Raw genomic sequence first — 24,617 nt, forward strand, 5'->3', positions numbered from 1 at the left:
TTTTTCCATTATAGTATTTACCAACTGCTACTGCGGTGGCTGTTACTACTCTGTCTACCCACTCCGGCATCTACTAGATCTGGTAGCATGGACCTGGCAGCCTCTTCTTCCTCTCGACAGGCCCAGCTGCCATAGTAGCTCTGCCCCTCCACGCATATTGTGGCCTGCTTCTTGACGGTAAGGCCTATCTCTGCCAGTATGGTTTATCATTTCCTACAAAGGTGTGCCATTTATATACGTCTATCCATGTACCACCTTTTGCTTGTTTCTTGGATTATGACCCTTCGTTTGCCTGACCTGACTTATGTCTGATCTCTGCTCCCTGACCCTCCATGTCTGACCTTAGACTATTTACTGGACTGTATGGGCAGTTTGCTGGTGGCCCACTACATAAGGGGTTAACATATCTCTCAAAGGCTGCATATGGGAGAGAAAGGGTTAAGCACCTGGCTGTCACGGCTGAGGATGGGGAAAACCCTCAGCCGTGCGGTGTCAATGCGAAATACAGCTGCTAGGCCAGGACAGGAATCAGGGAGCAGGTCACCTCCTATCACATCCCTAATTCTGACCCTGACTCCTAACCATATGAGCCAACCCTGATGGTGGGAGGGCTCATACACTGGAACCTTTGATCCCTGCTAGCCCTCAGGATTGCCCTGGGAGAAGGAGCAGGGTAAGACGACCTGTTCTTCCTAGACACGGAGGAACAGGAGTCTCACTGGCCAAGCTGCAACGATAAGGGAAACAAATACAGCATATGGCAATGGCAGGTAGTGCAACAAATACCACACTTACCTGCCACAGACACAACAGCCAGGAACCCGTGCACAGGTGCTGCTGTCCACAATAAGATAAACGGACACAGCACACACCACACAATCATACAGGAACCCTGGACCACACACTGCAATAAACATAAAGACACCAGTAGACATAAAAAAAGAACAATAATGTCTAACATAAGTTTATGACCACAAGGGTGGCCCACACTGGCTGATGGTATAAACCAGGAGAGTGCCTCCAGCTTACAAACAAGGCTGGAGTACCCCTCAGCTTCAGGTCTCCACTGAGGCTTTATAACCCAAGTAGCCACACCCACACAGACACACCCAGTGTTCACACACACAGAAGGGAATTAACCCTTCTCACACCAGGGAAGGGAAGACAGCCACTTAAAGGAGAAAGTGCACATATAACTAAAACCCTGTGCACACCAGACAAACACAAGGCACACCTAAAAGACAGGTTGCCAGGTGCAACCGCATGCAAATGACAGCGAGCAGCCTAGCAACCAGCTCCAGCTGCTCGACTGCCACATAACTACATGTTGCCAGCGGCAACCACAAGTGAGGCAACATACTAGCGGCCCTCACCTGTGGTTGAACAACCAAACCAGACCGCTGGCAACAGCATGCGGATACAGGAGTCACGACCATGACCATGGCCGTGACACTGGCCCTAGAAACGTTTGCCAGATATGGGTGTGAACAACCTCCCTGCTGGTAGGAAGCAGTCACTTATGTGCAGGCTGTGCGAGCAGCCAGAAGCAGAGCAACAGGGAAACCCCTGACCAGATTTAAATGTAACACCATGAGAACCAGCCTTTGAGGAAAGGAACTGCTAGATGCAACAAAGTTTAGTGGTCATACATCGAAGAGTGCTGAGTATTTTCCAGAGAAAATAATGTATACACGTTGGCTAAAGACTTCCCTGCACCTTGGGTGGGGCAATGGACCACAGGGCCCTGACCATTATACAAAGACAGACTGTCTATTTGTTGTAAGACTGCACCCCACTGAGGGTATATATACACTCACCTAAAGAATTATTAGGAACACCATACTAATACGGTGTTGGACCCCCTTTTGCCTTCAGAACTGCCTTAATTCTACGTGACATTGATTCAACAAGGTGCTGATAGCATTCTTTAGAAATGTTGGCCCATATTGATAGGATAGCATCTTGCAGTTGATGGAGATTTGAGGGATGCACATCAAGGGCACGAAGCTCCCGTTCCACCACATCCCAAAGATGCTCTATTGGGTTGAGATCTGGTGACTGTGGGGGCCATTTTAGTACAGTGAACTAATTGTCATGTTCAAGAAACCAATTTGAAATGATTTGAGCTTTGTGACATGGTGCATTATCCTGCTGGAAGTAGCCATCAGAGGATGGATACATGTTCTCATTCTGTTTACGCCAAATTCGGACTCTACCATTTGAATGTCTCAACAGAAATCGAGACTCATCAGACCAGGCAACATTTTTCCAGTCTTCAACAGTCCAATTTTGGTGAGCTCGTGCAAATTGTAGCCTCTTTTTCCTATTTGTAGTGGAGATGAGTGGTACCCGGTGGGGTCTTCTGCTGTTGTAGCCCATCCGCCTCAAGGTTGTGTGTGTTGTGGCTTCACAAATGCTTTGCTGCATACCTCGGTTGTAACGAGTGGTTATTTAAGTCAACGTTGCTCTTCTATCAGCTTGAATCAGTCGGCCCATTCTCCTCTGACCTCTAGCATCCACAAGGCATTTTTGCCCACAGGACTGCCGCTTACTGGATGTTTTTCACACCATTCTTTGTAAACCCTAGAAATGGTTGTGCATGAAAATCCCAGTAACTGAGCAGATTGTGAAATACTCAGACCGGCCCGTCTGGAACCAACAACCATGCCACGCTCAAAATAGCTTAAATCACGTTTCTTTCCCATTCTGACATTCAGTTTGGAGTTCAGAAGACCACCCCCCTAAATGCATTGACGCAACTGCCATGTGGTTGACTACATAATTGCATTAATGATAAATAGAACAGGTGTTCCTAATAATTCTTTAGGTGAGATATATAGAGAGAGAGAGAGAGATTGCACAAATTGGCTGATATCTAGAGAGACTCAGAGGGCAACTTTATACTGCATGCATCCCCTATACACAGCACTGGGAAAGCTGCCAAAGCAACATGTTTTGAGAAGAACTGTTCTACCTCCACCAACAATTGTATTGTAAACCACTGAAGTTGCCAGTAAAATGGTTTATCAGTTACCTGTCATCATTGTCTGCATCAACACCTGTACCACTACAGTATTAAATAGTATCCCACTGTGAGAGAGAGCCCTGCCTTGTACCTATGAGAGCCCATCTGCAGCAATGGCACCTCAGCTGCCACCAGGCCAGACTGGAGCCCCAAAACCAATGTGTGCCCCAAGGGAACCAGGGTGAGCCCTCCCTTCACTGCACAGTCCAGGGAGCACCAGAGTGAGAACTGCCACATTGAGTACTACTAACCCCAGCATCACCACTACCTCCACTCTCTTCCTTTCTGCCTTCTCTGCCCTGACTTTGGCTTCTCCCTGACTATGGTTTTGTCTCATCCCTTGGTGTTCCGCAGTAACTTGAAGAGGGACTACTCCAGGAAGCAGCCACCTGGTGGTTTAGGGTTACAAGGGTTAAAAGGTGAAGATAATAATAATGTGGCTTAGATAAGTGTTTATGACCTCTTAGTAGTTTAGAGATAAGGATTATTAGATGACCGGCACAAAGTGAAAATGGGATGCACACAGCTGGAAAAACAGTTAACGCTTTGTGACAGAACGGCTCAATATTTTTAATAAAGACCAATTGATTTTTAGCCCCAAACGAGTAAAATACAATTATAAAAAAAAATTGCCCTGAAGGTGTACTTTAATAAAAATTTGCGCACAGGTAAGGATGAAAACATCTGTGTATGATGCAGTAAGTCAACTGCAAAAGAAGATATTATTTGGTGGTATCAGCTCATTGACTGGCAGTTGCCTGTACAGCCATCTTAAGATTTAGTAGTTGTTCTGTTTAATATCCTACGCTATTATACACACACTCATTTGAATGGAAGAAGTATAAATTTAGGGTCATTTGAAGTGACAATTTCGATTCTACAATTCTGTGGATGGAAATTTCATCCTTTGCCACCATTACATTTACATAACTCCATCCAATATTAAATTTGTAGTGGCTCTAATGTATTCATATCAGATATTTACTTCATGAGTTTATTTTTCTTCAGGCACAGGCAAAAACTTAACATTTCTCTGCTAATCAGGTCAGCAGAATGATTATGACAGAAGCCCCTGGAGCTATAAAAAAAATAATATATAAAACACTAGCTCTATTAAAACGGTGTATTAAAATTGTTACACCACTTAAGGGATTTAGTGTATTTTTCTGCAGATGCCACAAATTAAAAGTAGCATTAAAATATATTGATTGTGACAACTCAGCCCTTAAGAGGTATACATTTCTGATTAGGAAAACTGAAATTCATTTTCTGACAATGTCAAGAAAATAATTTGTAAAAAATTGCTACACGTTAAAATAAAAAATAAACAAATTATATATATAACAGAAAAAGTAAGAGAATGACCTGAATCTCTGCTCTGATTGCTAATAAAATTTGATCTGATTGTTATCCAAATCACAATTACAATATAGACACATACAATAAAACTACTCAACTTAACTTACAATTAGTTTTACTGTTTGTGTCGTATTACCATTAAGCACATTGTGTAAACAACCCCAGTGCAGAGGAATAAAGTAAGTGAACCCTTGAATTTAATAATCTTTAGCGGCATTCATCTCCGCCAATTTTTCCTGTAGATGCAAATAACATTTGCACAATGTTGAGGTGGAATTTTGAACTATTCCTCCCAGCAAATATTTTCCAGTTCGTCGATATTTCTTGGAAATCAAGGTAATTCCAAAAGGATCACTTACTTTTTCTCGTAACTGCATGTTTATGAAAACAAAACTGCGTACACAAAAAATTTGAACTCAAAATTATACTAGTTAATAAATGAACTTAGAATTTCCGAAAAAATACAGAATTTAAATAATTTTAATTAAACATCTTATAAAACAAAAACTGGGTGTTTATAGCCTGCAGACTCCATTATGGATAAAATATTTTAATAAAATTCAATTTCAACAGGGTTACAGTGAACAGATATAGTCACAGAATGAGGAACGAAAGAGATGAAAGGAAAAGTAATTGGATACCGACTTGGAAAAATTAAAAAAAAATATTCTTAAAGAGGTAACATGTAGTATTTTGTGAAGAGACTAATATACTGCCTGAGACATCTCTATAAAGCACAATTTAAATTGCTCCGAAAAGAAGAAGGGAAGAGTCTTCGTCAGATAGCAGCAGTTTGGCAAAAATGTATTTTGTACCAATAATACCTTCTGATGAGCAGTTCTGCCCACAAGCTGTCTGCAGAATATAGAACATCTCTCGGGCATGCTTGCCACCTTGCAGTAGGACAGTCAGCAGAAAAGCAAAGACAGTGGAAAAGGAAAAGAAAGAGAGAGGAAGAAAAAGAGGTAAATCAGGACAAGATTAGTGCACAAGTAATTACAGGATTAAATCTGACGACACAAAAAACAGAAAGAAAAACAGAATGAATTAAAGATTTTAGAACATTAGCGAAAGCAAGTGAAGTACTGGATACGGTGCAGCTGCTCAGATGTATTAGTGATTGTACAGTACATACATAGCTTATATTGTATAATCAGGATTAGCAAATTGATTTGAAACAAAACAGATTCAATACAAATTTGGTAAAAATTTACGGTGGATCAGAATTTGAATGTTTGGTGATCTGATTCGGGCTAATTTTGGAGGGAGAAATAAACTAAATACTGTATTTTTCGCTTTATAAGCAAAAAGTAGGAGAAACTGGCAATTAGAGATAAGCAAATCGAAGTTGACGAAGTGGAATTTGATTCAAATTTCTGGAAAAATTCCATTCGCACCAAGTCCGAATTTCCTAACACTTCGCGGTAACGAATCGCATTATTTCCCTAATTGCTGCTGCACGTGTGAGGATATGGAGCAAGGAAATCTGGGAATGCAGGATCACCGACAATGCCATGCATGCAGCCAATTAGCAGCCAGCCAGCCCTGTGATGTCACAGCCCTATAAATTGCCTCAGCCATCTTGGATTCTGCCATTTTCCAGTGTACTTAGTGCAGGGAGAGACGTCAGCAGACGCTAGGGACAGTGCTATGAAAGACTTCATTGTATTAAAAAAACTTTTTACAAGTTCAGGGAAAGATTATTCAAGGTGTAGGGAAAGGATAGGGAGGAATCATTCCACAGCATTTATGTAGAACAGGGTTCAGTTGGAGAGGATACAGCCTGGGTAATAGGAACAATCCTATTACACCTTGCTGCACTGACTGCGGATCCAAATTGCCATTATACAGCTCTGTAATTCCAGCAAACCGTTCTTGTTATTGGGGTGCAAGTGCTGTTTGATTCAGCCATTAACAGGGTTTATTACAAGTAAATATTTCTACGTTTTATTTGCCCTTGTGCGGTGCAGTTATATGTTCTAAAGCATTTTTGGCTTGTATTAGTGGGGGAAAAAATGGCTTATTAGCCGTTGTGTGGTGAAGTGAGAAAATTACAGCCCTTCTTGGCGTGTATTAGTGGCACAAAAAAAATAATTATTTGCCGTTCAGCGGCACAGTTATATGTTCTAAAGCCCCTTTTGCCGTGCATTAGTGGCAAAATAAAAATATATTTGCTGTTCAGTGGTGCAGCTATATGTTCTAAAGACCTTTTTGTCGTGTATTAGTGGCAAAAGAAAATTTATTGCCGTTCAGCAGTGCAGTTATATGTTCTAAAGCCCTTTTTGTCGTGCATTAGTGGCAAAAGAAAAATATATTTGCCGTTCAGCGGTGCAATTATATGTTCTAAAGACCATTTTGTCGTGTATTAGTGGCAAAAGAAAATATTTTTTCCGTTCAGCAATGCAGTTATATGTTGTAAAGCCCTTTTTGTTGTGTATTAGTGGCAAAAGAGAAATATATTTGCTGTTCAGCAGTGCAGTTATATGTTCTAAAGCCTTTTGTAAAGTGTATAAGTGGAAAAAGATAAGGGCCTATCTGCCGTTCAGCAGTGCAGTTATATGTTCTAATGCCTTTTGTGGAGTGTATAGGGGGAAAAAAATAAGGGCCTATTTGCCGTTCAGCGGCGCAGTTATCTGTTCTAAAGCCTTTTTTGTCATGTATTAGTGGCAAAAGAATAATATATTTGCCGTTCAGCGGTACAGTTATATGTTCTAAATCCCTTTTTGTCGTGTATTAGTGGCAAAAGAAAAATATATTTGCCGTTCAGCGGTGCAGTTATATGTTCTAAAGCCCTTTTTGTCGTGTATTAGTGGCAAAAGAAAATATATTAGCCGTTCAGCGGTGCAGTTATATGTTCTAAAGTGTTTTGTGGAGTGTATATGTGGAAAAAAGATAAATATATTTGCCGTTCAGCGGTGCAGTTATATGTTCTGAAGCCCTTTTTGTTGTGTATTAGTGGAAAAAAATATATATTTGCCGTTCAGCGGTACAGTTATATGTTCGGGTTCTGACTTTTTCACTGAAGTTTGGGTTCAGTGTTCGGGTGATTTTATTATTTTCCAGTATAACATGGTTATAACATGGGGTCTACTGGCAATGTCTTATAAAGAAAATACTAATTAGCACTTCCAGTATGCAGGAGGCACAGGGAGCGGCCAGCATAGCACTGATAGCTGGCTGTACTCACTGCTCGCTGGTCTTCTTCCAGGACATGCGCTGCACTTTGTACTGACTGTGTATAATGTCAGGATGTAGAGCACATAGGCATGTACTAGGACCTGATGTGCGTTGTCAGGTCACAGTGCAGCTCCGGGCCCAGAAGAAGACCAGCGAGTGGTGAGTGGAGGAAGAGTGCGCCGTCCGGAACAGAAGATGTATATTCATTTATTTATTTTATGTCTGATCTGAGGTCTGATGAGGATTGGGGGGTCTGATCTCAGGTCAGATTAAGTTTTGGGGGGTCTGATAAAGATTAGGAAGTATGATTGGGGCATCTGATCTGAGGTCTGAAAGTTTGGGGTTCTGACTGGGGGTCTGATACAGATTGGGGGTCTGATCTGAGGTCTAACAAACATTGAAGATCTGATTGGGGGGTCTGATCTTAGGTCTGATAGAGTTTGGCGGACTGATAGGGGGGTCTGAGAAACACTGGGGGTCTGATCTTGGATTTGATAAAGATTGGAGGTCTAAATGTGGGGTCTGAACTAAGGTTTGATGAAGAAGGTTTTTTTCTGATTTTTCTACTATAAAATCTAGGTGTGTCGTATAATCAGGTGAGTCTTATATAGTGAAAAATACAGTAAATATATAAAGAAACCAAATTGATGAAAATTTTAAAAAAGAGTCCTAGGAGACCTCAGAGTGTCATGCACAAATTTTCAGGCACTTTCGATTCGGATAAGATCCATTCAGATCAGTCAACAGACTTAACCATATGAAACTCAAATAGAATTTTTAGCAGTTCCCCCATCTCTACCCAGGATACATATATACAGTTAAGTTCCTTTAATATGGCATTAGTGGGACCTAAGTAACAGATAAAGGCCATATTATCAGATATTCTGAAGGTCATACAAAATGTATATAAAACTAATTTGTACGGGTGGAGAATGTTTGAGAACAAATCTGAAAACAATGAAAAAAAGAAGTGAATAATGTGCTAATATAAATAGTAATCATATAATTATATATGAATCATTTCCAATTTGTTTATTTCTCCTTCTGGTCTTGACACATTCCACTTTAAGTTACAGTTTTGTGCTAAAAACAAGTTTTGGATTATGAGACTTTCAGGATTATCGGGTGCCCGATTAAAGGAATTGCATTATACACATTTATATAAATTTTGAATTCAAGTCAACAAATAGGACATGATTACAATATTCAAGGGTGCACATAGCTATGTCGTAAAATAACATCAACTTTCACCCAAAGCTAAAGCTAGGCTAGTATGACATGATGTCCTACACATTACGACCGTATGACGTGAGGTGCTTGTGATTTGAGTCATGCAGTGCTGACAGGTTCTCTTTAAGCAACAGCTTATTATTTAAAGAGGAGCTGTCACCTCTTCTGGCATGTCTGTTTTAGTAACTACACGTACCAGGTGTGGTGGTGGTGGTGGTGGTGGTGGGGCGTGTCCCTGCACAGTCTGACACTATCCAATTACTATCCAGACACAGTGTCAGACCGTGCAAGGACACACCCCCTGGAGGGTAAATATGAGGAATGGCATAAAACAAATATAAAGCATAAAATGTGTTTTATCAAGAGGCAGGATCCACTTGAGGTGACTTACCTTCAACGTCAAACCAAAGAGGGATATTGGAAGGCTGAACAGTAACAACTCCCACAATCTCCGTCACCTTATCACTTTCCATGACTGTAAAGTTGTAGAAGGGTTCATCGAAGATGAGGGCAGTGGGTGAAGGTGAAGGCTTCTTAATCCATTCAATGTGCAGTCGTGCGGTGGAGGACTTCTGAGGGCGCCCATTGTCTACAGCCTTTATCTGGTAAATAGAAATATGTGTTACACCTCTTTTCTATAGTAGTTCTTTCAACTCTTCCTAAAATAGCTTCTCTGAGGCTTTGATTACAGCACTCAACTGAACATGCGTGAACTCTGGATGTTAAGGGTTGACTCCTCAGCAGAACTTAAATATAGGCCTGATTCACCAATTTGAAATCATGCTAATAAGGGATCTTTCCACATCAATGCCACAGATCATGCCACTAATGTCTGATAGGCAGGGGTCCCGTCTCCCATGGACATTGTGTTAAGGGGAAAGAATGGACAGTTAGACGTAAACCTTGTCTTGGCTTTTCTGGCAACTTCTCTATTCAATCTCAGGCTAATTGGTCTCCTCACCTGGCAATACAGGAGTCAGGGGATTCCTGATTTCCCCAAGTAAATCGAGAAGTGGCTGCAAATTTGGCACAGCTTTTTCGGTAGGTAACTCTAGGACCTCAAAAGATATTTCAACTATATAACACATTTCCACCAACATTTATGGAACTTCTTCATAACTTAACAGGCTCTGCTCCCATCTCCTTCCATTTATAACAGAAGCCACCACCCCTGCAACATACCAAGGGCCCCCAACAGAACCCTTTGACTTACAATGTGGAACATCAGGGTTCTACCATTGGATACTGCACTATTGCTCCAATTAAATCTGTCGCATGAATGGTTTCCATGTCAAAGTCCCAAAATTCCATTTCACGTCGCTCACGCTCTGCTTTGATTTCAACAAAGCAACTTTTTAAAGAAGTACAGTCCTGATCAAAAGTTTAAGACCACTTGAAAAATTGCAAAAAAAACATATTTAGCATGGCTGGATCTTAACAAGGTTCCAAGTAGAGCTTCAACATGCAACAAGAAGAAATGGGAGTGAGACAAAACATTTTTTGAGCATTCAAATTAATGAAAACAACGAATAAAGTGAAACAGGCTGTTTTTCAGCTGATCAAAAGTTTAGGACCACACCTCCAAAAAAAAACTAAACCCCCCCAAAACAGAAATCCAACTTCTAAAAATGAACTCAGTAATGAGTAGCTCCGCCGTTATTGTTTATCACTTCAAAAATTTGTTTCAGCATGCTTGATGCAAGCGTTTCCATGAGGTGAGTGGGAACATTTCTCCAAGTGGTGAAGACGGCCGCACAAAGGCCATCTACTGTCTGGAACTGTTGTCCATTTTTTGTAAACTTCCCTTTCCATCCTTCCCCAAGGTTCTCAATTGGATTTAGATCAGGGGAACACGCAGGATAGGCCAAAAGAGTGATGTTATTCTCCTGGAAGAAGTTCCTTGTCCTGCGGGCATTGTGTAGCGTTGTCCTGTTGAAGAACGCAGTCGTTACCACACAGACGAGGCCCCTCAGTCATGAGGAATGCTCTCTGCAACATCTGGACATAGCCAGCGGCCGTTTGACGCCCCTGCACTTCCTGAAGCCCCATTGTTCCACTGAAGGAAAAAGCACCCCAGACCATTATGGCACCCCCTCCACTGTGGCGAGTAGAAAACATCTCAGGTGGGATCTGCTTGTCATGCCAGTAACGTTGGAAACCATCAGGACCATCAAGGTTACAACCATCAGAGAATAAAACTTTCTTCCACCTTTGAATGTCCCATGTTTGGTGCTCTCTTGCAAAGTCCAAACGAGCAGTTCTGTGGCGTTCAAGGAGACGAGGTCTTTGAAGACGTTTTTTGTTTTTGAAGCCCTTCAGTCTCAGATGCCATCTGATGGTTATAGGGCTGCAGTCAGCACCAGTAAGGGCCTTCATTTGGGTCGAGGATGTCACGGCCATGCCCATGACCGTGACTCCTTTACCGCATGCGGTTGCCTGCGGTTTTGTATGGGCGTTCAACCACGGGTGAGGGCCGCTTGTCTGTGGCCTCACTTGTGGTTGCCGCGGGCAACCAGTGTTTTTAGCAGCAGAGCAGCCTGAGCGTCGCTAGGTAGCTTGCTGCCCTGGCATGCGGTCACACCTAGCAACCTTCTGTTAGGTGTGTGTGTTGTGTGCACCGTGTGTTATGTTGTTGTGTGCACGTCTCCTATTAGTGGTGTTTTCCCTTCCCTGGTGTTGGAAGGGTTAATCTCCTTCCTAGTGTGTGTGCACTGGGTGTGTCCGTTTGTGGGTGTGGCTGCCTGGGCTATAAAGCACCAGTTTAGACAGACTGAGGGGTACTCCAGCCTTGTAAGCTGGAGGAACTCTCCTGGTCTTTTCCATCTGCCAGTGTGGGCCACCCTTGTGATCATAAATTGTTATACGTTATGTTATGATCAGTTGATTTGTTCCTGTGTATATTTGTGCAGCTATGGATCTGGGTTCCTGTGTGTGGTTGTGAGTTTGCTGGGTTCATTGAATCTTGTCTGGACTTCAGCTTGCCTGCACAGGGATCCAGTCAGCAAGGCTGTGGCAGGTAAGTGGAACTTGTTCACATTACCTGCCATATCCATAGTACTGTTTGTGTTTCCCAACAGCTTGGCCGTTGAGACTCCTGCTCCTCCGTGCCTAGGAGGAGTGGGGCGTCTTACTCTGACTCCTAGCGCAGGGACCGGACGGAGGGTGAGTTAGGGATCCGAGGTTCCTGCGCATGGGTCCTCCTACCTTTAAGGTCGGCCCATGCTGTTAGGAGTTAGGGTCAGGGTAGGGACGCTGTTAGGAGGTGACCTGCTCCCTATCCTGTTCTCCTGGCCGAGTAGGCCATAACATGACCAGGCGCTACACGGCTGAGGATTTCCCTCGAAAGAGGGTAAAGCATGCACCGCTATCTGCGGATGGGGTGCATGCGCGTTCTCCGGAGGGAGAGCGTTATGGGGCTTTCATCATTTACGGCGCGGTGAGTGGCATTCCCCGCCATTCCTAGCTCACCGTTGTCCGTGTTGGTGTCCCCTTTTGTTTGTTTTTCCCCTCCCCCCCTCCCATTGTTTCCTATGCCTCACCAACCTTCCCTTTTTTTTGTTGGGAGGGGCTTTGAGGGGTGGGAGTATGCTTCCCTCGAAAGAGGGTGAAGCATGTACCGCCGTCTGCGGAAGGGGTACATGCGCGCTCTTCGGAGGGAGAGCGTTCTGGGGGTTTCGCCTCTGACGGCGCGGTGAGTGGCGTTTCCCCGCCATCCCTTCACCGTTGCCTCGTGTGGCGTCCCCCTGATTTTACTACACGTGGTGTGTGTCTGGTATGCGGTATGCATACCTTCGAAAGAGGGTGCAGCATGCAGTGCCATCTGCTTGTGGCCTGCATGCGCGTTCTCCGGAGGGAGAGCGTTCCTGGGGGTTCTCCGTTAACGGCACGGTTGGTGGCTTATTCCCCGCCACCTTACCTTCCGTGTCCGTGTTGGGGATCCCTCGTCCCTCTCCATGTTCCCATCTCTGGTCGTCTGCTGGCAGCACTCCGTAAGTGGTCCGGCTGTATGCTGGTTAGGAGTGTCTGCTGGCAGCGACTGGAGTGGGGACGTGAGTGGAGAGTCCCCTCGTCCACTCTCAGTGGTTCCATTTCCGTGTCGCTGGTGCGGGCTGCAGGCCCCGTCGGACTGGCTGTGTTGTGTGCTGGGAGAGGATGCAGCTGACAGCGACTTTCTGGGAACCATGTCCTGAGAGTGGACGTTCCCTTCTCCTATCCCCTTGTGCGAGTCTCTCACCAGTTTCCTTTTTTTGGTGGGGGGGCTTTGAGGGGTGGGAGTGTCACGGCCATGCCCATGACCGTGACTCCTTTACCGCATGCGGTTGCCTGCGGTTTTGTATGGGCGTTCAACCACGGGTGAGGGCCGCTTGTCTGTGGCCTCACTTGTGGTTGCCGCGGGCAACCAGTGTTTTTAGCAGCAGAGCAGCCTGAGCGTCGCTAGGTAGCTTGCTGCCCTGGCATGCGGTCACACCTAGCAACCTTCTGTTAGGTGTGTGTGTTGTGTGCACCGTGTGTTATGTTGTTGTGTGCACGTCTCCTATTAGTGGTGTTTTCCCTTCCCTGGTGTTGGAAGGGTTAATCTCCTTCCTAGTGTGTGTGCACTGGGTGTGTCCGTTTGTGGGTGTGGCTGCCTGGGCTATAAAGCACCAGTTTAGACAGACTGAGGGGTACTCCAGCCTTGTAAGCTGGAGGAACTCTCCTGGTCTTTTCCATCTGCCAGTGTGGGCCACCCTTGTGATCATAAATTGTTATACGTTATGTTATGATCAGTTGATTTGTTCCTGTGTATATTTGTGCAGCTATGGATCTGGGTTCCTGTGTGTGGTTGTGAGTTTGCTGGGTTCATTGAATCTTGTCTGGACTTCAGCTTGCCTGCACAGGGATCCAGTCAGCAAGGCTGTGGCAGGTAAGTGGAACTTGTTCACATTACCTGCCATATCCATAGTACTGTTTGTGTTTCCCAACAGCTTGGCCGTTGAGACTCCTGCTCCTCCGTGCCTAGGAGGAGTGGGGCGTCTTACTCTGACTCCTAGCGCAGGGACCGGACGGAGGGTGAGTTAGGGATCCGAGGTTCCTGCGCATGGGTCCTCCTACCTTTAAGGTCGGCCCATGCTGTTAGGAGTTAGGGTCAGGGTAGGGACGCTGTTAGGAGGTGACCTGCTCCCTATCCTGTTCTCCTGGCCGAGTAGGCCATAACATGACCAGGCGCTACACGGCTGAGGATTTCCCCCATCCTCAGCCGTGACAGAGGATCGTCCAGTGTCTTGACGGACAGCCAATTGTATCCTCCTGCTCAGTGCTGATGACATTTTTTTGGGTCTTCCACTTGACTTTTTTGTTCCATAACCTTCAGGATCATTTAAGAAATTCCAAATGACTGTCTTACTGCGTCCCACCTCAGCAGCGATGGCGCACTGTGAGAGACCCTGCTTACACAGTTCAACAACCCGACCGCGTTCAAAAAGGGAGAGTTTTTTTTGCCTTTGCCATCACAACGTGTGACTACCTGACAGAAAATGACAATGAATCCACATCTTTGCACAGATTTGGCCTTTTAATGGCATGTGGTCCTAAAATTTGGATCAGCTGAAAAACAGCCTGTTTCAGTTTAATCGTTATTTTCAATTAATTTAATGCTCAAAAAATGTTTTGTCTCACTCTCATTTCTTCTTGTTGCATGTTGAAGCTCTACTTGGAACCTTGTTAAGATCCAACAATGTAAAATATGTTTTTTTGCCATTTTTCAAGTGGTCTTAAACTTTTGATCAGGACTGTGCAAAGATTCCACTCAAGACCTCCATAGACATCAAAGATATTAATAAATTCCTTCATGCTTGAGAGTTTTTTTGTATCCATTCTGCATAGTTGATTTTTTTAAATAAACATTTATTTAATTACTAAAGCTTTCCATGAAAACGACCAAAAGTTTTGTATTCCAGGAAAGAAAATTGCCAGAATAATGGGATGACTGAGGATAGATCAAATTAGACGCTTCCAATGAATTTTAAAATATCTATTTCTGGTTTATAGCCTAAACGGTTGAGCAAGGGTGTATGGCAGGCCTGTTTTGAATTAAAGACAAATGTATCATTTATGGCAGCATGCTGTTCTAGCCTTTCTGGTTCCCGGGGGAAGTGGCCGCTTGCACTTGCAAATTTAAAATACAAGTAGGTAGTGAAGTGTTTTGATTTTGCATTAGCCTTGTAAATAACCTTCTCTGGCTTACTGTTAAACAACGTGAAAAGAATGAATAATGAATTCTTACTGTTAAGATGTCGTAACTCCCAGCTGAAAACTGCTTCCTTGAAGACACCATGCCGGTTTTAGGGTCGATAAAGAACTTGCCGTCTTCGTTGCCATCAACGATCGTGTAGGAGATCTCAGCATTGGGACCTTCATCCTTGTCAAAGGCGAAAGCTCTGTAGATGGGTTCTCCTCTTTTCTTACGGTCTCTCTCTGGAAGTTTGATCTGATAAACCTTTTCTGGGAATTGGGGTTTGTTATCGTTTTCATCCAAGACTTGAACCACGACCCAGACGGTGGAGTGCTTGGGAGATGGACCTCCATCACTGACTGTCACCTGTAAGTAGAAGATGAATTAGAGAACTGTCTTAATAAGGCCAATGTTAATCATATCAGTGATATTAGTGTCCAGAAAGCACTGAGATCATTCAACAGAGAAATTACATGGACAGATGGCCAATATTTCTTTACTGATACCTCAAAACTTCTGATAACTTAGTATTCAATGTTAATTTGAGCGCAAATCTAACAGTCGAACCCAAAAAGTGAAAACATTCAGTCACTGGTGGAATAGTTAGATCAGTGTTGAAGAGCATTGAGGACGTGCAGACATGAAAAAAACCTGTAACTACATCAATAAGTTATACTAGTAATAAACACGTAATGGAAGTGTAAATGATACCATTATTGGTCGGCCATTTTGAATATGTATAAGAAATTATGTAGTCTATTTCAACCTCAATCTAGCACTGGGCAATCAAACTTGAGCTCCATCATGGATGTCCAAACAACCATTCTAGATGTTGGTCTTGGTCAGATTCAAACCCAAGAACCCAGTCCTGCTGGTCAGCAGTACTAACCACTGAGCCACCATGCTTCTCTCAATAAAGGTTTTACCTAGATCATGGGTTATTGCTGAAAATGTAAGAGTCAAACCCAAAAAGTAAAAACACTGAGTTAGATCAGTGTTGAATAGCATTTGGAAAATACAGATATGAAAAAAACCTCTACCTACGATAAATTATAGTAGTGATAAACACCTCATGGAAATGTAGATGATGCCATTCTTGGTTGACCATCTTGAATATGTAAAGGAATTCATTTAGTCTATTTAACCTCAAACTCTTACCCAGCAATCAAACTTGAGCTCCATCATGTATGTCTAACAACCATTCCAGATGTTGGTCTTAGATTCAAACCCAATAACCCAGTCCTGCAGGTCACCATGCTACCTTCAATAAAAGTCATACCTAGCTCATTGGTTACTGTGGAAAATGTAAGAGCTGAAGTCAAGACACAGCACATTACTTGGGGGATTAAGATGACTTAGGCAAGTCAACACAAGAGTAATGGTGGATCTGAACAGCCTAATAGAAAATACTGCAAATGATATGTCCTGGGTAAGAGTGCCCTACCAGAGGATGCTTGAAGAGCCCTGGATTTAATAATAGAGCTCATGACCCCTAGTTATGAATAACTCCAACGTTAAAGGGGTTCACTTGCTGTTTTTTGGGGGGGTTATTTCACTGATAACCTATTAGCACCATGGCCTGATTGTTCAACGAAATCAGCAAGGTTTGATTTGCAATTAAACATAGACATAGACTAGTTCTCTACAGCTTGAGGGTAATCCTTCAAAATCACTGCCCATGCTGGACACAAGGTTCTCCATTTTGACACCTTATGCCCTCCAATCCATTAGTGACGAATTATCTATAATGAGTCAAATAATCTAAAAATAGGAAGACTCCTGGTGTTCTTAAGAGATGTTACTTCACATCTGATTACTACTTCTCAACATTCACCGGCTCCAACCACCAATTATTTGTTATATTTAGAAGCCACCAGAAAAAAAGACTAAATGCAATTAGCGGAATGCTGATTATCCTGGCACATGCCAAGATGGGTAATGAAGAGGGCGGATGAAGGTACACGATACTATGAAATTCTTCAGCTCTTTAAAACAAGAACTTTTTATTTCAGTGAACCGTAGAACTTGGAAAGACACATCAGAGCCTCCCCCTTTTTCCACTTCTCGGAGATTTATCAGGTTTACTGATCTCTTTATCTAGACAGTTCAGTCAGTGAGAAGATCAGAGCTGGGATGGCAGGTTTCCACACTGTTGAGTCAGGTAATTTTGATTATTACACATTGATTGCCGTGCTGTTTATCAACTCCACAGCTCACTGCAGCATGAAACGCCCTCCCACCGAATGGTCTATTTCACAAAAAGCTATATCCAAAGTGCAATTTCACATTGTATCATCTTCCCTGCTGGAACGTTAATGCTGAAAATCCTACTGCAGTTACAGACTTACTCCTGCTGAAAATCTAAATGAACAGGGGATAGGCATCTAAGTTCATTCACAATGTGTAATACCATGTAAGTAAAATGAAATTAATTAAAGGGAATGTCCACCCTTGAACACTTTTTCTTTTTTTTAAAAAGTGTGACAATCTAATAAGCTTGGCAACTATTTACCAGACTATATCGGGCGGTCCATGAGAAGAGTGGTGCTTACCTCTGTGTTCCAGCTGGATACCTTTTTTGCCACAGTTGTGGCACGTCTTAGGAGATTGTATATATTGGAGTCCGTATATTATGAGGGTGCCAGACCAATGAACACCTTTTGAATTATCACACAGTGACTTTTATTTTAATTAGTGACGTTTTATTGAGTGATTTTTATTGTTTATTGTTTCATTTTTATTATGTGATATCCTGTATTATTGAGTTTTAAATCGTGCATAGAGCATTATAGCCGGCATAAATAGTCAAATACAGTATTCCACATTATTTTCCAGAAGGTGGTGTGCCTGCTCTTTTCCTTGCTGCATTTTTTCTTTTTTAATCTAGGAAAATCCAAAATTGTGTACTGCTTAATGTCTTAATATATTTTTATTGGGGTAACAGCGCCATTTTTATGATACAGGGCTCCAAATCCCCTGCACTAACATGATACGATTCAGCCTGCTCACAACCACCACTAGAGGGAGCTTAGTAGATCACTATGCACTCCTTATACATTGAGTTCAATAAAACAGAAGTAAGCGCCTAAGCTCCCTCTAGTGGTAGATTCAGGTACACAAAATTGTATCCTATAAAGTGGTAGCAGCACAGACCTTTGGACCTAAAAACATGATGATGAAAGCTGGAGATTTACTTTATAAAGAACCATAAACTTAACATAAAAATATGAGTCCATATTGTTGTGGATCAGCTTTCCCCAAAATAGATATTAGGATCATTGATGTGTGATTCGGGAAAAAAACATGGATAGTTCCAGTCAAAGGTTTTTTTCTGGTAGTTCAATACTGATGGATTAATGATAGGCCATCAATATTTGATCAGTGGGGGGTCCATTTTCTGGCACCTCCATGGATCAGCTATTGAAAACAGGCCACGACCATGTCACAGCATACCAATCACAGCACCGTTCATTGTATAGTGGCTGTGCTTGGTATTGCAGCCCAGGCCCATTCACTTGAATGGGATTCAACTGCACATAGGCCATGTGAACAATGAACATGATGTCTCTGGCCTAGGAAGAGGTCACAGCACTAATTGGAGCACTGCAACCTCTTCAGGCACCTGATCGGTGGGGGTGCCGGGAGTCGGACCTCCATCAATCAGATATTGATGACCTATCCTGAGGACAGGCCATTCATATTGAACTCCTGGAGAACCTCTTTAACGGGACTGAGCTACAGTACCATGCACAGCCATAAGTATGGACAAACAATAAAGGGCAACCCTCTCATTCTGATGACTGATTATGTCCAGGGAGTCAAACCCTCATCAGTCATACAATATATTATATGTATATTTCTGGAAATACAGATTCAGGGTAAGCCTAAGCCTTTAAGAAAATGCAAATTTGATATCATTTTGAATTTGAAAAATTTCAGATATGGTTAAGATTTCGGGGTGACCGCGTCTTGTCAAATTCAAGACTTTCTGAAACATGGAGTGTCCACGAAATATTAAGTATCAAAGTGCGCTGTGCCTGGCTGATCTCATCCCCAGAATCCCTTCCAAGAGTGCTTGTCTCGGATAAACAATTCAGCTACTGAGGTTGTGCTCGGCCTGACAGCTGGCTGAAAGTTATGACAGTATCAGGAGATGACACCATGCACCCTTTGTCTAAAATAAATATAGAAAAATCCCCTTAACCACAAGACCTTGAAGCAGTGAGCACCGAGTTCATATCCTGAGCCAGACAAGGAGACCATAAATAAGAGCTAAAGAAAATCAATTCTACTGAAATTGTTGAATTGCTGCTCTCAGCAATCAGCAATATACAAGATTCTTGAGACTTTAAGTCGTCCAAGAACTACCTCCAACATTGAAGGACAGATAGTAGGACTCTTATAGCATAGTATTAAGGTAGATATACATGTGTACAGACGATACACAAGCTAATAAACACAATATCTATGCAAATACAATATAAAAAAGCATAAAAAACACAAAAAAGTTTTGCTTTTTGTGATGCGGTACTTCCAGACCTGGGGGTAGGTGCTATTGTTTTATATATGTATTTTTAATGTGATGTTTTTTCATTGTTATTCCCTGTACACCATCAGAAAAGGTATGATTTACAGGGACAGGGTTAATCACATCACTCTGTTCATCGACTCTTGGTAGTAATGGGCTGGTCCTGCTTCCTGCCGGGAGGGGGAGTTTGAGTCCAGACAGAGTGGACAAAGGAAGCACTTGCTTGAGCGCCTTCTCCAAGGGACCTTATTCAGTTCTCCTGTGAGACTACTACTCCTGAGAGATTTGCAGAATCAAGACTACTTCCATTATACAGTGTTTAGTGACCAGCAAACCGCAGCTTTACAGACCCTGCTGCAGGTGAGGGAATACAGATGGGATACCCTTCACCAAATCAACACCCAGGAAGGTCTAACTCCAAGCCTGCATCACACAGGAGACACCAAAATCCACAAGTTGCTCCAAACTTTGAATTTCTTAAAAGTGCATCCATCAGGAGGAGCAAACCTATTAATCCTGGTATATTGTCTTGTAGGGTTGACCCTGCTGAGTAAAAACAATACCTCATTTATGTTTCCTTGTTTCTCCTTTCCTGGAGAAAGTTACTTTTTATTAATATGTAAATTAGGTCTTTGGAGCACTGAGGTGGGGGCCCGAGCTCTTTGCACTTAGAGCCACTTCCATGTGTCCTTGATTGACAGGGCCAAGCATCTATCCTGGCCCTGTAATCTTGCGTTCCTCTGTAGTATACCACTAACAGTGCCTGCGCAATGTATCTGACTCCTCTAATCGGATGAGGAGACATTTGGATTTGTTCTCCTGGGGGGCATTCACCTAATGTTGACATAATCGTGAGCCTTATCTAACTCCACTGAAAAGTACAAATTATCCCACTCCATCCATGTCCTGCACACAAACATATAAGGAGATGTTTGGTGTTTACCTCCTGTGACAAAGTGGTAACTGATTTGTTTTCTTTGATAGTCTTAAATCTAAGGATATACTTACTACTAAGTCAGTCATCGTCCTCTTAGAGGTCCAGTCAGTCCTGGGCCCTGCTCATGTTGATATTTCCCCAAAGATTATGTCAACTTACTGTAGATAGGACTGCTCCCTAGGCACCAGAACTTTAGTAAGGGATGAGGGAAATGGTCCCTGGGATGCACAGCATCTCTACCTTTGAAGGACAACAAGAGTGAAACCTTCCTACAGGGTAAATTTGATGACATGAACCAGAATCAAGAAAATGACCCTACTTAGATGTTTGCTGTTTGCTTGCTGTGCACTGTGTCCATCCATGACTGTCCCCCACTACTCCATTATCAACTGTTGTTGATATTCAAAAATGTGAAACTTTTTGTCAACTTAGCTTCATAGTTGGGTTCTCTAGGACCAACAACTGTTGCTGAGGTACATTTAGCAGTGATGCTCCAGTCTCAAGAATGACCAACCATCTATTTAGTAAGAGTTGAAGCTCACCCATAAACTTGAAGGTCATTAACTGGCATAAATAAAAGAAAGGGGAGCCACTTGTTCCATCCTCTCCATTATGATGCTGGTTTTGACTCCCAGGACTGAAGTGCTTGGTGTTTGTTTCCCCGTTCATCCCATTTCCATGACAATTGGGCCATTTTCCCATTACCTTCCTTGCTAACCATGAAGATACTCTAGAGAGGAGGGTCCCTGAGATGTTTTACGAGAGAGATGAGAACAAACAGTGGTGGCCTCCTCTCATCAAGGGACCCAAAGAACCCACATGATCTGCCACAAAACTTATGCACACTGTGGGGATTCGCTCTGGTAGACAGGATAAGCGGACGCAGTATCGAGGCACCAACCAGTTCTTAAATCAAACAGTTCAGTATTTATTCACACTCTTGGCAAGTTCATAAACAAAAAGTCACATTCAACACAAAAAGTCACCTTTTGGTTTTGGTGTTAGTTTACACCCAGCTGGCAGTTCTGCCTCAAAGAGTCCATGAACAGACTTTAGGCGGCCTGTTTCCCTTCACACTGGTCTCATACTTCCAAGCCCAGCACAAGCCTCAGATCCCAATACAGAGATCCTTTCTGCTGAACCCAGCTGTCTTTTAAAGGCAGCTAGGTGATGTCAAAACCCTCACCTGCAAATGAGTCCAGTCTGGTGTTTGACCCCACCTGGCCGCTAATCAGTCCAGCAGTACACACTGGGAGGAAAATACCTGCCTCCGCATACAACTCCATTTACTGTGTCACAACACCCATGAGGATGCTGCAATGGGCCCATGTTATTCCCATATTTTACCTATTACCTTTCTAGATCTTGTATTATTCAGTTCCTTGGGTTTCCTTGACACAATTCTTCAGGTACTCCAAAAAAAAAATATCTCAAAACTGTTAAATGTTTCCTAATCCCCTATCAATTACTGGCCACGTTCTACCCATTGGCATACGGCTCCCCTCACATTTAATACTATGATTTATTTAGTTGAACCGGTCGGTATGAAGAATATCAGTTCAGCCTGGCAGTCGCATAGAGGAATTGGCTTGCTGTTGCTCTTGTTCATTTTAAGGCCATATGGTCTACCTGGTGAGAACAAATCTGTTCATGATTATGCAGCATGCCTTTTACTAACCATGGGATTAGGGAAATATAATTGTGAATTGCATTGCTCAAGGGAAAAGTAATTACATTTAAATTGGGCATTTCAAGCTTGTGGGCTGAACCTGATCATTTCTCTGCTTCATTCCGGTTATTAAATTTTAACTTTCCAAAATGTACGTTTTGTAACACAGAAACAAATGTAGGCAAATCCCTGCCTCAACAAGTGGTGAGGGATCCTAAACCTTCTGCTATCCTACATCCTGCATGATCCTGAGGAAAGACACTTTTGGCAAATTAAGTTTAAACACCCTTCCACCCTTCATCCATTTCTGGCTATTCCCATAGTCCAGAATCTCAAGACGCAGAAAAACAATGAAGGTGTCCATGCTCAATAGATGAATGTCAGTTGAACCTTCCATTTTCAAAGGACCACCATCAGGGGTGGCCTGACTCTCTCAGAAAGACTTCTGGTGAAAAGATGGGTCAAACAACATGCCTGTTCCTTTATTCTCAAGGGAGACAACCAACTTGCAGAGGTGTGTGGCACTAGATTATTCCCCCTCTTCCTACTTAGAACACATGCATGCCTAACTACAAGCATGTTTACGGTGGGAAGGAATTAAAGATGAGGAAATCAATTCTAACAAGTCAATTTGTCTCATTAGCCAGAGTTCTTCACCTGTGAGGGGGTGCCTCCACAGGTAAAGAAGCCCCCAACTGCCTATTGAAAGATCGGGCTGGACATTTTGCCCAGCCCTCAGTCTGGGCTCAGAATAATGGCACAGAAGCTCAAAATCGGCTTTTGGAGCAGCGACTGCGCAGGTGCTGCTACACTTCCAGATGAATTTTAGCTTCTCAGAGTAGCATCGCAGGGCCCATACTATCTGGGCTGGGTGAAATACCTGGCCCTGTCAATCAGTAATCAGTTTCTTCAACTGTGGAGACAGCCCCTCACAGGTGAAGAACTCTGGCTAATAAGATGAATAAATGTGTCCATCCCTAGTAGGAAAGGATAGCTATCAGCCAAATGAGTATTCAGGCAACAAGTATTGAAGGTCTATGGCCGCCTAAAGTTTATGGTCAGGTATGATTTCAGTGAATCTAGATTCCCCTATGTTCTACTCACAGGGCTCCAGGAAGATATCATATTAGGAGCTATTTGAAGAGGTTCCTGAAACATCGAGGGAATGTATGGTCACTTCAGAGCTTCTCAGTGTTCCCACCATGTCATGGGTAGACAGAAGAACAGCCAACAGAGCTTTGCAGTGTGAAGACCTTACCAAAAAAACTCCTCATATCTCAGCTTCTTAGACCACTGTGAGTGGCTCCATATTAGTCTATGGGTGCTTCATCCAACACATTGGCTGTTTGAAGGCGTAATACAAATGTGTGCATGAAGATGGCCTTTAATAAAGGACACAGGTTGCCCTGTACTTGATGAGTTCTGCAGTTAAATAAACAGAAGAGATAAAGAAATATAGACTTTGCACAACCTGGTTCCAATTGAAATTGGTGGAAACCATGTGGCCTTCATTAAAATGTGTAATCATAGAGGAGAGTGTGCATCTATTCTTACCCTCCTACTCCACTTATGCATTAAGTCAAAGAGACAGTTATGTGAACCTAAATAGCTAGTTATGCATCATTGGGTACATGGCAATGCTCCTTGTACTAGCCCAAAATAGCTCCCTGTGTGATCCATCAAGACTGAACATTTCAGGGGAAACCAACTTTTAACTTTGGTTTGGTTTCCAATATGGTCCACCTGGAGGTCCAATCTCACCATGGCTTTCATTGTGGCGAGAAGGTGGGGAAATAAGGAGGATGTTGCCAGGTGATCATTTTTTTTTTTTTTAAAAGGGTCAGAACGAAATAGAAAAATGAAACCGAACCGCGACATCACTGATACTATGCTGCTCCCATTCTGATGCTATATAGGTCCCCCACCGGTTTCTACTTCCTGGTCCATCTCAGCAAACAGGACATGTCCCCACTGCAGCAAGTTGTTGACGGAGCAGTCATTTCCTATGCGTTGAGAAGGACCAGGAAGTAGATATGGGCAAGGGACTCAGGAAGCATCAAATGGGAGCCGTTTTGGGCCTATAAAAAGAATGTCTGTGCAGACAACCCCTTTAAAGTGGTTTTCCGAGAGTTTTTACTGATGATCTACGATGAGAGGTCATCAGTATTTGATCGTTGGGGGTCCGACACCTGACACCTGATTGATAAGGCAGCAGTGCTCACAGTAGTGCCGCGGCCTTCTCTCAGCCTTCTCTAGGCCATGTGATGTCACGTTCATCAGTCACTTGGCCTATGTGCTGCTCAGCCCCATTGAAGTAAATGGGGATGATGAGCTGCAATACCAGGCACGGTCTCTATACAATGGACGGCGCTCTTCTTGGTGAGCTGAGAGAAGGCCGCGGAGCTACTGCGAGTGCTGGTGCCTTCTCAGATAGCTGATCAGATCATCAGTCCCATTCAAGTAACTAAGATGGAACTGCAA

At 43.1% G+C, this 24,617-nt stretch overlaps 1 protein-coding gene across 5 annotated transcripts in view; it reads right to left on the reverse strand.

Moving 5' to 3' along the window:
- Nucleotides 1-24,617, reverse strand: part of FAT3 (FAT atypical cadherin 3) — a 588,664-nt gene that overhangs the window by 150,856 nt on the left and 413,191 nt on the right. For all 5 annotated transcript variants that reach the window (XM_040426352.1, XM_040426353.1, XM_040426354.1 and 2 more), the window contains 2 exons: nucleotides 15,054-15,368; nucleotides 9,183-9,393 (listed from right to left, as the gene is read on the reverse strand). In XM_040426352.1, coding sequence (XP_040282286.1) covers nucleotides 9,183-9,393; nucleotides 15,054-15,368 — 526 coding nt within the window. The remainder of the gene's footprint in view (nucleotides 1-9,182; nucleotides 9,394-15,053; nucleotides 15,369-24,617) is intronic.

The sequence above is a fragment of the Bufo bufo genome, chromosome 3 (genome assembly GCF_905171765.1).
Source record: "Bufo bufo chromosome 3, aBufBuf1.1, whole genome shotgun sequence".
NCBI classification, from domain to species: domain Eukaryota; kingdom Metazoa; phylum Chordata; class Amphibia; order Anura; family Bufonidae; genus Bufo; species Bufo bufo.